General features: G+C 35.6%; 1 protein-coding gene across 2 annotated transcripts in view; it reads left to right on the top strand.

Annotated features, from left to right (window-relative positions):
• Positions 1-1307: 1307 nt before the first annotated feature.
• crtc3 (CREB regulated transcription coactivator 3) overlaps positions 1308-17774 on the top strand; it is an 80949-nt gene continuing 64482 nt past the window's right edge. For both annotated transcript variants that reach the window (XM_056462063.1, XM_056462062.1), the window contains exons 1-3: positions 1308-2700; positions 15748-15858; positions 16488-16616. In XM_056462063.1, coding sequence (XP_056318038.1) covers positions 2569-2700; positions 15748-15858; positions 16488-16616 — 372 coding nt within the window. In that variant the 5' untranslated portion in view covers positions 1308-2568. The remainder of the gene's footprint in view (positions 2701-15747; positions 15859-16487; positions 16617-17774) is intronic.

Raw genomic sequence — 17774 nt, 5'->3', positions numbered from 1 at the left:
TCTGGCGTGCACACGCTGTTTAAAAACTAAAACATATTAGTGTAAACGGGGCCTGAGTCAAGGCTAAATTCAGCCAGGATAGCCTCAAAATCCCAGCTTAATCGCTTATCTTACTTTTATGCAATACTGCCCTGGTGTTTGCTCCATGGGTGTAGATTTAGGGTGGATGGAGAGGACGCGTCCCCACCAATATCCACCGCATATAGAAATGTCCCCACCAATAATTTAATCCACTTTTTAAAAAAAATCGTGCTGTCAACATTAATTTAGACATGCAGAAAATGTTAATTCACATTCTCTTCTTGAGTCATGATAATGCCATTAATGCTCGTGTTTTCCTCCACTTTGCAGACTGATATAGGCTTGTCTGTGAATAATATGCCCTGAAAACGAACTGCAGAATAAACATCTAAAGTATATGATCCCCACCAGTCCTCCTAATCTCTCCAAGTAGCATGTCCAATTTCGGTTGAAATAGTTTGTCAGAAAAAATATAGCCTGTATTTAGGGATTATATATATAAGACATGTTTCAGTTGCACTATGGCTAAAATAAACAGACGTCTTTATTAAACTCTCTCTTTATTTAATTTTTTTTAATAAACATTTTTTTAACATTACACTATCAGGCCGGTAGGCAGCTTATTGAAAGGGATGGCTTTTTTTTCTGAAAAACTAAAGCTTTTTGCAGTTATTCGCCTGATTTTCTATTTAATTATGATATATAAATACTGCATTTTAGTGACATTTTTTTAAAACATTTTTGCTGAACTATCTTGTCAGATCATTATCATAACCCCATTTTTTGATGTACCAAAAATATTTCCAACCATTTTGTCAAATTGCTTACCTAAATATTTGAAGTGTTTATTTACAAATGTGCATTTAAACTGTAAGTTTTATATTAATAATAGCAGTTTAATAAATAATAGCAGCATATATATATATATATATATATATATATATATATATATATATATATATATATATATATATATATATATATATATATATATATATATATATATATATATATATATGATGTTCATTCTTGGTGGATGAGGGGGGAGGGTGTTTTTTGATTCACCCATCCCCATCAATGTCAAGTGCAAACCTACGCCCTTGGTTTGCTCCTTTAAGATTCCTCTTTTAAGATTTTCTGTTTTCTTCTCTAGTAAAACACACTTTCTGACAGAAGCCTGCGCTGTGTGCACGCATGATAGGTTACACATTCTCAACGTAAATATTATGTGTGTGTCCCTTTAAGGGAACTCCACTGCCTCCTTGTGGACACAACTTATAAAACAAAAAAATCGCTTTGCAGTTTTGGGGCAGGCTTGTGTATTTTCTCCTCGGCTTGTTTTCATTCGGAGTGAGGGATCGGAGTTGACAAAACAAATGTGCGGCGTGGAGTCACGAGCGGGAGCCTCGCAGTTCAGCTGGATGTGCAGGTGATGGACACGGAGAAGAAGCGAGAAGAGCGCAGCGCACGCGGACCACACGATCGCATTTCACCGCTGCACTTCGCGAATCAGTAACATCTAAACATTTAGGCAGACTCGTGTGTTAACAGCGGTCGATCAGTGGCCGCAGGACAGCCAGTGACTGCTGCTCACTTTCAGCCGCTAACGTTACTTTGCTGCGAAGTTGCTGTCGCGCGTACCTGTTTAGACGAGTTTTGAATGCGTAATGAGGTTTACATCGGCGAGACCACTTGTTGAAATCTCACGAAACTAACTCAAGTATTGTGGGCAATCAGGATAACCGAATTGGCTGTATAAGTGATTCGTTTAAGAGGTCGCACGAGTGTTTGCTGTCATTTACTGTCGGTTTGAGAGAAATCGCTTGTATTGTTTTGATTATCATATCGCTCATTAGCTGGTTAGCTGTCACGGCTGACTTTACCCCGTACATTAGCGAGCAATATCAATCAATTACGCACATTCAGACAGTTATATCACCAGCTGTCAACCTTAATTCATAAATAATGGTAGGCACTTAAGTATTTATGTGGAATCATGAAAATGCATAATTAAAATCGCCCTTGTCAGAATCCAAAGTATTTAGCTCGCTAGCTAGAGTCGCTACTGAACTTGTTTCGTAAATCCAAGTGAAATATTTGAGCTTTTCTGTTTGATATTAAGCAGTATTTCATTTATCATACTGTTTTTACGCCATACAACGCAAAAGCTGGGTTCGTCATGTCAAACGAAACTGAGTATTTAGCGATGTCCAGTTTCCTGACAAACTTTTAGCGAATTCGGATCATCGTCTGTATACAAATATTGTCATTATTAAAATAAAAGGAATTTTCAGATATCATCGTTAATTGGCGCTCTAGCAAAATTAAGTCCATTAAGTTGTTAATAATACGCTTTCATCGCGTTTTCCAGCTCATTAATGGTTGCAAATTATAGCGACCTCATCAAACATCATTAAAGAGACTGGACTGTACTCATCCTCGCTTTTCAGCCATGGAGGGACAACTTAAGCACATTTAACTTCTATATCGAAGACATTAAGCTGTCAGTTTTCTGCGAAGATTATCACGAAACTCTGCGGCCCGACCATGTCTGGATCCCCGGGCTCGAGTGGCTCCAACCCGCGGAAGTTCAGCGAGAAGATCGCGCTGCACAACCAGAAACAGGCGGAGGAGACGCGGGCCTTCGAGCAGCTCATGACAGACCTCACCGTCTCAAGGGTAAGCTCAACCAAATTAAGATATTACCTCGCTCCTTCGATCTCATACTATAAATTCAGCTGCCTAAGTTTGTCCTGTGCGCAAATGCGTCAGTGAGAATGTGAAATAAACGTTCAATCGAGTTCGTGAGCAGAGATGTGGATGTCAGTAGCACCGCTGTCGCACTGCACGCATATTGATTCATATTGACATCGTTAAAGGGCTGATGCATTTAATTTAGCTCATCATATTTGCTAGTCAACACTCGATCAGAGGTTAAGTTAGTTGTGTTCTGCCAACGTATTTGTTTCTTGAAGTACAGATGATTTGATTGCAGAAGTCACCATGGCAACCATAGTTTCTAACCAAGATTCCATAGTTACTACAGTAAAACAGTGGTACCATCATATATGTTCTTACTACATTTATGGGCTTTGTTAACATCATTTGACAGAATGGCTGCAAAATCAGCATTGGGAATTTGGGTAAATTCTAGTCTGTTAGATATTTCAATATTGTGTTTAATGCATCATTTACCTCATCATGCAAAATAGTGTGCTTGAATAAATAGACATCAGTTTTATTTCTTTGCTTATGTGCCTCTGATTCAGCAGAATTATCAAAGAAAGGAATTTATGTATATGCTTTTTTTAATTAATCTAATCTAAATTAACCCAACATTAAGTCTTAAAGCAGAAAGGCTGAAATGATTTGTTTAGGTCAGACTTGCCCTAACTAGGGCCTGTGGGCCAAAGTTGACCCATGGTAACCTTTGATTTGGCCAACCATCCCATCAGTGAAGAGAGTGATGGTGAGGGTTTAACAGAGATTGTCATTCCTAATTTAACATAACCTTCTGTTTGTTTGTTTTATTGCTCAGCTAAAAAAAACTGAAATTAATTGTTTCAATGAAGTCTATCTGTAAATTAATTTGATTTTTAAAAATGGAAATACTGTCACGCAACGGACAGAAGACAATGCAGATATGTGGGCGAGCAAATCAGTTCAAAAACAGATGCTCCACTGAACTCCATTCTGTTATAAATGGGATTGTTTTTGTTTTTAATATAATCAGTTCATTATAAAATGTGTGTGTGTGTGTATATATATATATATATATATTAGTAAATATAAAGCAATGTTTTCTAGCTATTGGTTTTTTTACATTTTTTTAGTTACTATATAAATTACCCATAGCAACTTTAACGTAGTACAGTACCAACCACAATCAGACACAAATCGTTATAAATTTACTTTTGTGCCTAAAGAATTTCGGTTACGTAATAAATGTAGTTAATCGATGTATTATTGTTAGTTTTTTTTTTTTTTTTTTTACTTGATGTTAAGTGTTGATGTGTCATTCTTGTTATATGTGAAGCACCACCATGTCGGAATGAATTGCCCCAAGGGGATTAATAAAGTTTTAAACTAAACTAAACACACCTGGGCTAGCTAATCAAGCTCTTATTAGGCTTTCTTGAAGCATCTCTGCAGGTGCATTGAGGCAAGTTGGAGTTAAAATCTGTAGGACACTGGCCCTCCTGGACAGAGTTTGGGCACCCTCTGCTCATGACAGTGATCAGCATTCGTAAATAATTGAATGCTGGATGTAGCGATTGGCCAACCAGAATACCAAAGGATCTCAATCTCCCTCTCAAAATAAAAAATTTCAGAATTACATAAGCTGTCAAATGCAGTTAACTAAATGGCAGAAGTGGCACTAATAACAAGGTCTTTGTCTTCTACATGTATCTAGGCGTGGGACGATAACCGTTTTCCAGGTTTACCGTGGTTTGGAAAGTCAAGGTTTTAAAACCGCTTTTTAAACAGTTTTAAATTGTAAAGAAATCTATGTTTTTGAAACTATTGAAGATAGCAGAAGTCAATGAATAATTAGAATTATTTAACCTGACATGTTTACTGTAACAGAATATTATAAATCTTTCAAAAAATAAGGGGAAAAAAGTTTTAGTTTTTTTCCCAGACATTTAAAAAGAATATATTTTACAGCAGTAATCACAATACCGTGAAACTGTGATATTTTTATCCAAGGTTATCATACCGTCAGAATCTTATACTGGCCTATGCCTACATGTATCTCTTCTAACTAAAAATCAGCGTGAAGTATGTCATTACTAGGAAGAACCCTTTTCCACCCTAAAGGACAGATTGTGCCATGAAAAGATTTCTTAGATGTTACAGTTTCTGACCTTTCTGTCTGGTTTTCTGGGGACAATATGCAGGTAAATTAATTGAATAATTAAATGTAAAATAACAGTGAATAGGTCTTCATCATTTAAATAATCCAGTAATATGCTTTATTATTAAAATGCTCAAACAGTTACAGTAATTAATATTAATGCAAACAAATGACAAACTTTCAATATATTATGATTAAATTTTGCAGTTACTCCAACTATAATCCCAACTAGGCATTGACCGGTATAATTTTCTGACAGTATGATAATCTTGGATAAAAATACCACGGTTTCATTTATAATATTTTGGAGCTGTAAACAAGTCAGGTGAAATAATTCAAATCAATCATTGACTTCTGCTGTCTTCTTTAGTTTCAACAACACAGATTTCTTTGCAACACATAAAAAATACATTTAAAAAACCTTACATAAACCTTGGGAATGATATAACAGAACATTTTAGCGGTATTAAAACTTTGACTTTTCCAAACCACGGTAAACCTTAAAACCGGTTATCGTCCCATGACTAAACCTAGCTCAATATCTTACGATTTGACTATTGTGGATAGACACATTGCAATATTGATGCTGATACGATATATTATCCAGCCCTCTTTTTAATATAGCCAATAGCAAAGCCAAAAGAGATTCTTTTTAGTTTGTTCTTTATTGTGCTAATAGACACGTCACACTAATAGTTGATGATTTTAAAGCAGAGGTGTCTTGTCATAAACTCTAGTTGCCATGGTGAATATTTTTAGGGGGCATGTCAGAGGCTTTTAGCGTGCCATGCTGCTTTGCATTTTCAGTTTAATTTACATGCACTCCATGTAAACATTTAGAGGTGCTAACACATCGCGATCACGTTATTATCCTTTAGCTTTGGGGAAAAGAGTTAAACGCGTTTGGGCTGAGTTGTGGAAGAATCCCTGTGTGTATCTTGGCATGTCTGATCTATATTTTAGTTTTTGTTGATGTCTGCTAAGTTTTTTTTACTTCAGAGAAGGGTTAAGAAATGTCGGTCAGGTGTAGTGGTTCAAGTGTAGGTGTTTGACCAGTGTTTTAGCTGAAAGCAGCTCTGCCTCAGACAGCGCTCTGTCTCTGTGTGGTGTCTGTAGGCGGGAATGAATGAACGTGATCTGCCAGTTCATGATTTGGCAGCCTCCTCTACTAGGGCACGAGAACATGTGGTTGTGTTGTAGTAAGTGTTAGAGTTTAAGGTCATAACTCTGTACAAACCATCTCTCTTCTTGACAATGGAATGAGCCCTTGAGGGGAATTCTTGCCTTTCAGAGACGTTAAAAATGGCCATTTTGTTATTTAAAAGAAGATTTCTTAAATTGTACACATTTCTTAAAAATACTAATCAGAATATTACATCCTAGGCTGCAAAATATATCATTTCAGTATTGATATCACAATTGCACATCCACAACTGTCACATTGCAGGAAATGCAAGGTTTAGTTCTGATTATAGAGATTACAGAACATTAGATTTGTAGACTTTAACCACAATAGAGTGAAAGTTTATCATATGCAAGTGTTTTTAAGGCTTGTGACTGTATGAGCATTTCAAAGGTTAAAGCATTCAGATACAATAAATTGTACTGTTTAAACCATTTAATAGATTAATTTGATTGAATTGTTTAATGAAGACTATGTAGTAGGGCACAATATATCATTTCAGCATCGATATTGCAATGTGCGAATCTGCAATAGTCAAGTTGCAGGATCTGCAATGTTGAGTTGGGATTGTAATTAACCAGAAAACAGATTTTTTTTTTTTTTAGCCCTGCATGTGACTATGCACGATTTCAAGCTAATTTAAACCATTTGGGCACTATAAATGATAAAATGTATAGCTTTAACAAAGAATAATTGCATTTAATTAGTTCTACAATGAAGACTATAGTAGTCAGCATTTGAAGTGGATCACAAAAGTTTTTCAAATTTGTCCTGGGACAAGAATGGATGTTGTTTAATAGTTTCATGAAAGGTTTTAGTGTTATTTTACATTTGATCATTTAATTATGTGCCTCAATATATTGTTAGACTCTTCAGAAAGCCATAAAGCACTGTTTATTTAATTTGTATCTTTGTTTTTATTAATTTATGCTTGTAATATGTTTATTATATTTTACACAGGTACACAATCATCACAATCTATGTAAAAGTATGAATTCTTTCCAAATAGAGTTATTAGTCATATTATGAAATTCTATTCATATCACAATTTATATCGCAGAAAAAAGAAGCATCGCATTGTCAGTTTTTTCCAATATCATACAGCCTTACTATGTAGTGTTATTTTACATTTGATTATTTAAATTTTGTACCTGAAAACTGTTAGACTTTACGGAAAACCATAAAGCACTTTTATCTCTGCTCTATTTATGTCAATTAATATATGATTCACTTCCCTGTAGAATCATCCAATCAACGCAATAAATCTAAAATTAAGGATTTTTTTTCTAAATAGAACTACTAAAGACATCTGGTCAAATTTTATTTAGACTCCTTAAAGACGTATGCTGTTTGTTCAAACTAATTTAAATTGAGCTGACACAACACAATCCTACAGCTTTTTTTGTGACAACTTAATTGTTTTACGTACAATCCTATTTAAATATGTAAACATTTGTAAGTTGACTTAGTTCCTTTATGTTGTCCAAACACAAATTGATTTTGTGGAATCCAGCATCACAATATGTATTGCATAAAAACTAAATATTGCATTGTCACATTTTTTCAGCATTGTGCAGCCCTACTACATCCATAATTTCTAACGTTTCTAACACACACACACACACACACAAATGAGTTATTGTGAGGCTTGCACTTTTCATAAACGTTCATTTTGCTTGCTGTTGTAGATTTCCAAACATTGACACAAATGAAATGAATGTTTACAGTTAGCGGTGTGGCAATAATCCCAAAGGAAGCAGTGAAATCTGCCAGAAACTACCGCTTTCAGCGAAGTGACTAACGATGCTTGTGGCATCTTAAAGTCATCAGTTTTCTGCATTTGATTTCTCAATTTCTCTTGTGCAGCTCAAATAAATATCAATGCCACAGTGTTTACACACAAACTTTTCAACGAAGTGAACCTACAAATGGCTTAATTATATTTTGTGCTGGCTGCACATTAAACTGGTATCAACAAAGGGATCGTTTGATCATTTTTTTTCTGATTTGGTCAAACTGTTGTGTTGAAAGCATTTCAGAATTGAAGATGCCTCTTTAAACCTCCTATTGTAGAAACTAATTCAGCCCATTAATGGTTTTTTGGGGGGGATTTGGTGTCAGGCGAAGGCCAGATGTTTTCAAAGGAATAGTGACTGAACAGAAATGTAAACAACTCTTGTTTGTGTGCTGTTACACTTGTTGTCTATAAGCCCACTGCATGTTTGCATGCAGGAAGTCCTCCAGCTGCAGTCACACTCGCTGCCCTAAAAAAATGTCCAGCATGTTTAAATTGTTAATGTCTTCGTTTACACCTGCTCACAAGTGTACATAAATACACTGTACATAAACATCTGTAAAGAATTTACAGTGAAATTTTTTACAGTTAAAAATACAATAGAAACATTTCTAAATTTACAGTAAACTACAGTATTTTAATACTTTATACAATGTTAACACACCATCATTTGACGAATTAGCATTTACATTGTATCTTTGTAATACACAGGAAATAAAACATTAAAAGCAGGTGGTGATGAAAGTCACATGACCAAATCTCATCACAAACAGCTTATCCACAAGCAGAGAAGCATAATAATGTGTAGAATGTACTCAGTGTTGTTTATATTACACTAAAAAGTAATGCAATAAACATTATTTAGCAATATTGGCCTAGATATACGGTGAAACTCTAATCTACATAACTGATTAGAGAAAAACTTAAAAGAATCATAGCAGTGTCAAATAAAAAACACAAAGTTAGGTGCCATGCAGGGAATTCTGGGGAAAGTCTATTTAGGGTTATTCACTGAACTGTATATAGTATGAAAGCTTACTGTTAACCAGGTAACAAGCAATTTTACATTTTTTTATTTTTTTACTCTTACAATTCGCCATTTTGCATTTACTCTTCTAGCAGACACTTTTATCCAAAGCGCCTTAATAGTGATTTTGAGCATGTCCACTTTTGACCACTTAAAGAGATGGTCTAAAACACATTGATTGAATTTCTTTTGTAGAGCAAACAATCCTGTGTTAATATGTTGGAGTTGCCATTCACATACTTTGCATTTGCTTGCTAGTAAACTGTGGAATATGAGGTTATTTATGGAGTTGTCCTTGTGCATTGTACTGGGCCCTCCTGCAAAAGTAATATGCATTTATATTTAATCACTTGGCAAATGTTTTTATCCAGAGCGACTTACAAATGAGGACAAAAGTTAGTTTAACACTGTACATATAGCAAGTTTTGATGTCAAGTGAGGTCTACTGTTGACAAAAATATACATGCTCAGTCGTTTCTTGAGAATGGTTAAATAATAGCTGCTCAGGTCGAGTTGAGCAGGTCATTCCACCAGTGTGGAACAGGAAAGGTAAAAGTCAGTGACTGATGTTGCCACACTTTGTCGTTCACTTGCAGAACAAGATTCTGGAAAAATGCATAAGCCTGAAATATTTCATTTAGGTAGAGTGCTGCAGAGTAGGGCTGCACAATTCTGGCTAAAAGGAGAATCACAATTTTTTTTTGCTTAAAATCAAGATCGCAATTTTCTCACGATTTTGTAGATGTAAAATAAATGTATAAAAATGAGTAGGCTATTATTATGGTTATTTCTCAAACAAATGGTAAAACAACAATAATAATTTTAGGTCTATGTGTATGTCTACTGTTGCTTAAAATGGTACATTTTGTATAGACTTTGAATGGTGGACTTGACTAGACTTTAAATATGTCCCATTTGTTAATTCACAGTAAAGTGAGGACATCAGAATACAACTATTCATAATCCTGAAGTTGAATTATTATTTTTGAGACATATGCTTGTCATTTGTCATTGACAACATTATTAGACCATTTTTACTGGTAAAATGAGACATTTGTCATTACCAGATTCCCTCTTGCATTATATTCATTGTACATTACATAGGCTAGAGGAGTTCTACTTACCCAAGAAACATTTATTCTCATGCACAACACTTGGTGTTTGCTATGAAAGAAAAAACATCAAATGCTTGTCGTAATCATAACTCTAAAATGCTATATGATTATTTAAATGTTCACACTTTTGGTTTCACTGCGAGTGCTCTCATGTCATGGATGCCGTCACTTTGAGTAAAAAACATACATGCAAATCCTACTTCCCGCGTGGCTCCCAAACGATCACTCCATGCAACAAACTGGCCATTATTTACAACTTTATTACCTGTTATTCACAGCATATGCAGGTTCAGGTTCACAGCCACGAATACATCATTACATTAAGACAGAATTTACATTTTGGGGTAAATTTATCCTTACAAATACAGTATGTGACACGTTTAACTCCATTTGAAAGTGTCCATGTTGCTGAGCAACATATATAAAACGATGTGAAAACTTGTGCGACTGCCTTTACGTTTTTCTCCTGATCTTAAAAATATAATTGGCTGGATTGCAGAAAAGTTGAATTAAGGTCATGTGTAGGGTAGAATTAAGATCACAATTTATTTTCTATTTATTTTGTGCAGCCATAGTGCAGAGTCAGTAGTTGTTTTGTAGGCAAACATCAATGTCTGAATTTGACTTGAACAGGACTGGCTGTTGGAAATCATTGCAAATTGATAAATCTTTGTCAAAGAAACTCTTGCTTCCACATTCTGGATCCTTTTACCATTATTTAGCCAACAGTTATATCCAAAGTAACTTACAATTGCTGGGTTTCCATCTTAACGTGAAGCATACCTTTTCAAAGTACAAAAGGAAAAATCACAAATGCAAATAAGGTGTTTCCCTCAAGTTTTTTGAGTGGATGACCATATTGGTAACTTGCACTGTAAAAAAAACAAAACAAAACAATGAACAGGTTACGTATTTTGTGATTTTTACGTTATGTTTTATTATTCTGTTTATTTGTGGTAATTAAGTGCATGATGGGACATTTTATGCTCTCCCAACTATTTTTGATGTTAAAAGTTCAACTGTGCAGGTTAACAAAGTGACTTGGATTGACATTTTTGCAGTTTGAAACCATATGTTGTATAGGAAATAATATAGAGAAGTCTTTGTAAAATAACAGAAAAAAAGAACCGGCAGTTTTGTGAATGAAGTGATTTGTATTTTAATTTGCCATTTTCTCATTGCGATACATCATAATGCACATTATTATTCTAGTGCACATGATACACATGGTGATGACAACTCCAGCTTATGAGGAATGGATTAAACGATTCATAGCAAAAAGACAGTTCTCACATCAAGGGCTGCTACTACAAAGATATTTTGAAATATAAAAGCTATAGTAGGGAAGAATTTAGTTTATTTTTTACTTTGATGTTAAGTGTTCATGGAAAAGATGCTTTTATGTGCATTTTAAGTTGTTGTTCAGAGATCTGTATAGGATTTCCACCAGTGAGGAACAGTGAATAAAAAGGTTCTGGAAAGTGATGTAGAGCCTATTTGTAATGGTATCACGAGGCGGTGCTTGCATTCCAGCCAAAGGCTTCTGGAGGAAAGGGTTGATTTGGAGAAATAAGTGAAAGTAAGTGGGTGCAAAGCCTGTGGCTGTTTTGTATGCAAGCATTAGAGTTTTAAGTTTTGAGATTTCACAGCAGATGATGGAAGACCAGCTAGGAGAGGATTACAACAGTCCAATCTAGAAATTACAAGTGCTTGGACCAGAAGCTGTGCCGCTGACTCAGTGAAAAATGGTCTGATCTTTCTAATGTTGTATAGTGCAAACACAACACAGGTTTGCAGTGCAATCCTTGATAGGCAACTGGTCATCAAACGTCATCCCCAGATTCTTTACTTGGATCAGTTACAGTCATTGTAGTAATATACTTCAAAGTATTATTTGAAGATTCACGTATTTGAATCTCATGTAAAGTTTCCATGCATTTTAATTACAGTTTGAATAGATACAAAAATTCTCCCCAGAAAACCACAAAGCACTATATATTTCACTTTTTATCTTTGCTATATTGTATTTGTCTATGCTTTTAAATAGTTTGTTATATTTTATGCACAATTCACAACCAGAATAATCCCAAATCAGACTAAATGAATGAATTCTTTTCAAATAGAGATATTAAAGCTATCTGAGCTGCATTCATATTGTAATGCATATTGCAGAAAGACAGAATATTGCAATGTCATATTTTTCTGATATTGTGCAGCCCTAATAATTGTCAGTTATACATGACTGAAACATTCAGATTTCTGCTTTTGATTAATGCCATAGTTTATTAATTGACTCAATTTACATTATTTTTTATTATTTTTTATTAATTATTATTTATATAAATATAATGTTATTGTTATGATGTGTGTTTATGAATGGAACCTTTTATATGCAATTTAAATGTTTATGCCTGAATATTATTTTTCAAATGTAATGACTGTCCTCTTCAATGTGTGATGTTGACAGAGGAGAGGAAGAGCGTAAGCTTAAGCGAGCTGCCCCAGGGAAATCCTCTGCTTCACTAAGCAGCTTGGTCGTGCTCCACAGCTGGGGTGTCATTGTTTTTATAACGGCGTACATTGAAAGGCTGGATGTGAATCACCATGACCCCTCAGTGTGTGCTGTGAACGAGGATCTGTGCTTGTTTTTTACAAGCCTGTGAAACTTTCTGAGCTGTCTGCCTTGAACAGTATCACCAGAAAAGCCAAATTTTTCTTAGAGAGTGAGGGGGAATATTTTGTGTTGTGTTGTAGCTTTTCTTTTTGAAAACGGTAATCTAGAGTAAGTTGATTTGTCCAATATGGAGAAAGTATATATGTTTACATTTTAGACCTCTAAATAAGACTGCACAGATAACCAAAGTAAAGTACTATTTTAAAGGCGTAGGTAATGCATTCAGAAATTGCTGTTAATATGCTTACCCTCTGGCTGTTTAAAAATCTTTTTTTTTTTACTGCAGTTAAACAATAAAGAAGATTATTAGTTAAAACTAGTCCTGGGTGAATCATAAAATGCAAATCATCTACTACTGGTGAGTTAAAATAGTATAAACAGGCAAAACAAAATGAATATCTGTGGCCCCTGATCATACTTTGAGGTCTTATACAGCAAAATTAGTCTGTGCATAACAGAACAGTTCTTATCTTTAATCCACAGCCTTGGCAAATGAGCATGTTCATGTTAGCCTGGAGCATGAGTTTCCTGTCACTGAAGGAAGTATATCAAACTTTGGGAATCATTGAAAAGCCAGTCATTCCAATTAAATAACATTTCGATGCAATCATGCAACACACGTGTTCTTCCTGTGATTTGTAAACAAACATCATCAGCTCACGTGTGTGTTTGTGCCTGTACATAAAGCATTGTTAATGTTGGGTAAGTTACTTTTAAAAAGTAATGGATTACAAATTACTGACTACTACTGGAAAACTGTAATCTGATTACATTACTATTACTTCAAATTACTGACTACTACTGGAAAACTGTACTCTGATTACATTATTATTAATTCATGTAAAAAGTAATCAGATTACTAATCACTTTACTTTGAAGTTACTTTTAAAACAAAAACTATACCTATAAAATACAAAATAAACTGCTGCTCTTTCAGTAATTTAATATTCACTGAAAAACATTACAATGGGTGGATCACAGCAGCTTGACATTATCAAATGAGTTCGCCCAAAACCTAAAATTCTCTCATCATTCACTTGTTCCAATCCTGCTTTACTTTTTTGAACACAAGAGAAGACATTTAGAAGAAAACTGGATACCTGTAACCATTGACATCCATAATATGCAAAAGCACTGCAGTGTTTGGGTGTTCTGTGTTTGTCCAAGGTAATTGGAATTCACAAACTTTCAAAAGACGCAATACAGTTGAAATCAGAATTATTAGCCGCCCTTTGAATTTTTTACTTTTTAAAATATTTCCCAAATGATGTTTAACAGAGCAAGGAAATTTTCACAGTCTCATAATATTTTTCTTCTGGAGAAAGTCTTATTTGTTTTATTTCAGCAAGAATAAAGGTTTAAATTTAAGGTCAGTATTATTAGACCTTTTAAGCAAATTTTTTTCGATACATAACAAACCATCATTATAGAATAATGATCCTATCCTGCCTAGTAAACCTAATTAACCTAGTTAAGCCTTTAAATGCTACTTTAAGCTGTATAGAAGTGTCTTGGAAAATATCTAGTCAAATATTATTTACTGTCATCATGACAAAGATAAAATAAATCAGTTATTAGAAATGAGTTATTAAAACTATTATGTTTAGAAATATGTTGAAAAAAATCTTCTCTCCGTTAAACAGAAATTGGGAAAAATATAAACAGTGGGGCTAATAATTCTGACTTCAACTGCATGTGAACAAAATTACAATTTAGCCTGTTTAGGCTGAGCTGGCCCGCCGTTTTTTGGGGTGCTGATGTCCTCCTTGGTGACGAGTATTGTCATAGAATGCTTTCTGTTTAAGTGCTTGGACAAGTTGCTGGTTGAGTTAAAAGCAATCGAAAGTTCTTTTGAGACTGGACATTGACTGAATTTCATATAGTTATTTATTTTTTTATGCTCAATGAAATCAAATTAATGTCTGTATTTCCACTTGAAGCAACCACTCTCGTCAGAAACTGTTTCAGCTCACGTTGTCCAGCAATTTAAAAGCACATGCTTATTAACCGACAGTGCAGCGGAAAACGTGATTTTAAAGAAGCATTTTTTTTCTTCGAAAAACTATATTTGTAACGTAAGTAACGCAATTACGTTGACTTTAGTAACTGTAATCAAATAACACCAATTTAAAATGTAATGCGTTCCTCAAAAATCTATTAGAATACAGTAAGGCAATACTGTGGAACGTGTTACACCAAACTCTGGTCATTATGCAACAGGAAACTAGCGCCTGTTGTGAATGTGCTCAGGACTGTTTGCTGAGGCTGTGGATTAAAGTTAATTATGTTGTAAATGTTTGTCACATTTGCATTCGTTCATTTAGCAAACACTTTTATCCAACAGTGGCTTACAAATGATACAATAGAAGCAATCAAACCAACGAATACAATAAGAGCTATAAACAAATAATCTTCAGTTTCTTGCACAGACCAGTCTTTTTTCTTTTTCTTCAAAGGCCTCAAAGTATCACCAAGAGCCATGGGCTTTAATTTTGTTTTGACTGTATATGTTTTTAATTGACTCTCTTTAAACTAGTAGTTGTAAAATAGCCATTCACTTGGAATTTATGAATCACCAAGGACAAAAAATATATATATTCTGATGGGGGAAAAAAATAGTCTGTTTCACCTTGGATGATCTTAGGTTACCATCTCTGTAAAATGCAACCTTATTCCAATGAAGTTTATATTTAATCATGCCCTGGTGTAAAAATATAACCGTATTAGGTTAAAAAATGGTGTGAGCTTATGTGTAGTAACCCATTGATATCACTAAATGAGGTCAGTCTTTGAGATTCAAATTTTGTCCTTTGGTTAGAAGGAGGAAGGAACGCCTCCTGATTTGCTTGTGCCTGATCGGAATTGATAATTTTCATTGTTTACCTTTTGCCAAACAACAAAATGCCCACTGTCCTCCCGCTTGTGCTCAGAAGTGCAACTTAAAACCAAATGCATTTCTAAGAATTTCCACTTCAGTTAAATACAAATGTTATAAAAACATTCATAAATGCCTCATCAGAGTCTCTTTGTACTTCTTCAAATACATTCACTGTCTGTCTTCCTCTTGGTTAAAGGTGCAGTTCCAGAAGGTCCAGCAGCTCCGTCTGTCGCAGAATCGGGCACAGTACTACGGTGGCTCGCTTCCCAACGTCAACCAGATAGGAAATGCCAGCACTGATTTCCAGGTACCCGACTTGCCCTCCATCTACCCATCCAAGTCTTCTAAATCTGTCCAGCTAGTCATGTTCATTTAGAAGATAAGCAGCAGCCATATACTCTGCTTTTCTCCCGTCAGATAAACAATGTCAAGAGATGGTAATTGCAAACCTTCTCCTTAAAAAAAAAAACAAAAAAAACAAAGAGTGTGTTTGTACCTACCTCTTAGTGTGCCCTCACTTTGCCTACTCCTTCAGTACACGGCAATCCCCACAAGTACACTTGATACAGCGGTGCACTCCAAGAGCTGGAGAACTGTATCTGTGTCTTTCCCCTATGGAGAACAGTGTTGTATACCTTCAGGTGAAAGTGCTCTTGTTGCTGCGAATAAAGCTTCTTTGAGACATCGAGCAGTGATCCCTACTTTTTGTGCGCCTTGAGAAACCAAACCTAGAGAGGTAAAAGCACTTTAGAGTAGACTGAATTCACCCGGGGACACAAGCTAATGGTGGCACTTTGCGTACTTCACTTATGTGTGCGTGTGTGTTTTGCATGCTTTACACTAAAGTCCTAAAATATGAACTGATAATGGACTTTTCATTGACAGTTTTCATGCTGTTACTATTAAACATGTATTTTGATAATGGTTTCTCCACAGGGGACGTTTCCCTCAGGCCTGGACTCTGTTCGAGGAACCAGACACCATGGTCTGGTGGAGAGAGTCCATCGAGACCGCAATCGGATCAACTCACCGCACCGCAGGCCCATTGACAAGCACGGACGGCAGATATCCTTTAAGTTCAAACTTGTGGAGACCTTTGTTGAGGAAAAAGTGCTTTATTGCCTGTGAGGGTCTTTGCTTTCGTTAGAAGATGCATCATCATCATCATCATTATTATAATCATGAGCTCAGATTGTTGTCTGTGTTTGCGTGTCATACATGTTGACCTTTGCTCATGTGGGCAGCTTTTTTGAGGCTTCAGGCTACATGATGATCCTTTATGTATTGATATTCCCACTGTTGCACTGTGGGTGTGAATGAGTGGGTAACTGCAACAACCTGCTGTTTTCTTCCCGCTCATCTTTGGGTTTTTTCTTCCTCTGAGAACCATTCAGAGATACTCTGGTGTCCTCATTAGTAGGTGATTAGCAAACCTTGCTGCCATTCAACTTGCACATTCTGCCGCTAGTTTTGCATTCATTCAGCACACAGGTTGATGAAGTCACTAGCTACGCCGGCCCAGCCGGTCTTTTATCTTCCCCGGTTGTGCAGTTGATGGATTTCTTTTATTAATTTTTCAGTGGTTGTCTGTAAGCTTAATCGTCTGTGGGCTCAAAGATAATTTTAGTCTGCAGATTTAGCTTAGTGCTAAAGATTAAATAAAAAAAGCCCTAATGCCATCTGAGTTGCCATGTTGTTTTGAAGATGTGGAGGGCATGAATGGTCTTTCACTGCTGTAGTTTAGATTTTTATCTTGGATCTTTTGAAGCCGCACAGAGGTTTTGGGATTTGAATTGAACAACGAACCAGAGCAAGAAGCTACTCCATAGTCATTAGTAGTGGGATAGTTTGGGAATTGTCCACTTGCTCTGATGCTGTGCCTTACAGACAGACAACAAAGACATGTTACGGAGACAGAAGAAAAAAAAAGCGTGGCACAGTTCAGTTACGTAAGAGCTTTGAATGATGTGTTCAAAGTAATTCCACACGGTGCGCCACGACTGCCCTTGTTCTTTGAGCGGGAAAAAAGGCATTTGTAATGGTGACCGCAGTCATGCTGAAAACAGCAAGACCTGTTTGTCTGAATCCTGGCGACTCTGCTCTGTGAACTGAGCCACTCCCTCCCCAAGAGCTCAAGATATTCAGGCGTATTCTCACGGGTTTCTCCAGAGTCCCCAATGATTTCCTTCTTTCTTTACCTCCTAGTCTGTTTTTATTGTTTCG

The sequence above is a fragment of the Danio aesculapii genome, chromosome 7 (genome assembly GCF_903798145.1).
Source record: "Danio aesculapii chromosome 7, fDanAes4.1, whole genome shotgun sequence".
Lineage (NCBI taxonomy): Eukaryota > Metazoa > Chordata > Actinopteri > Cypriniformes > Danionidae > Danio > Danio aesculapii.
This window is presented reverse-complemented; position numbering and strand designations above follow the sequence as displayed.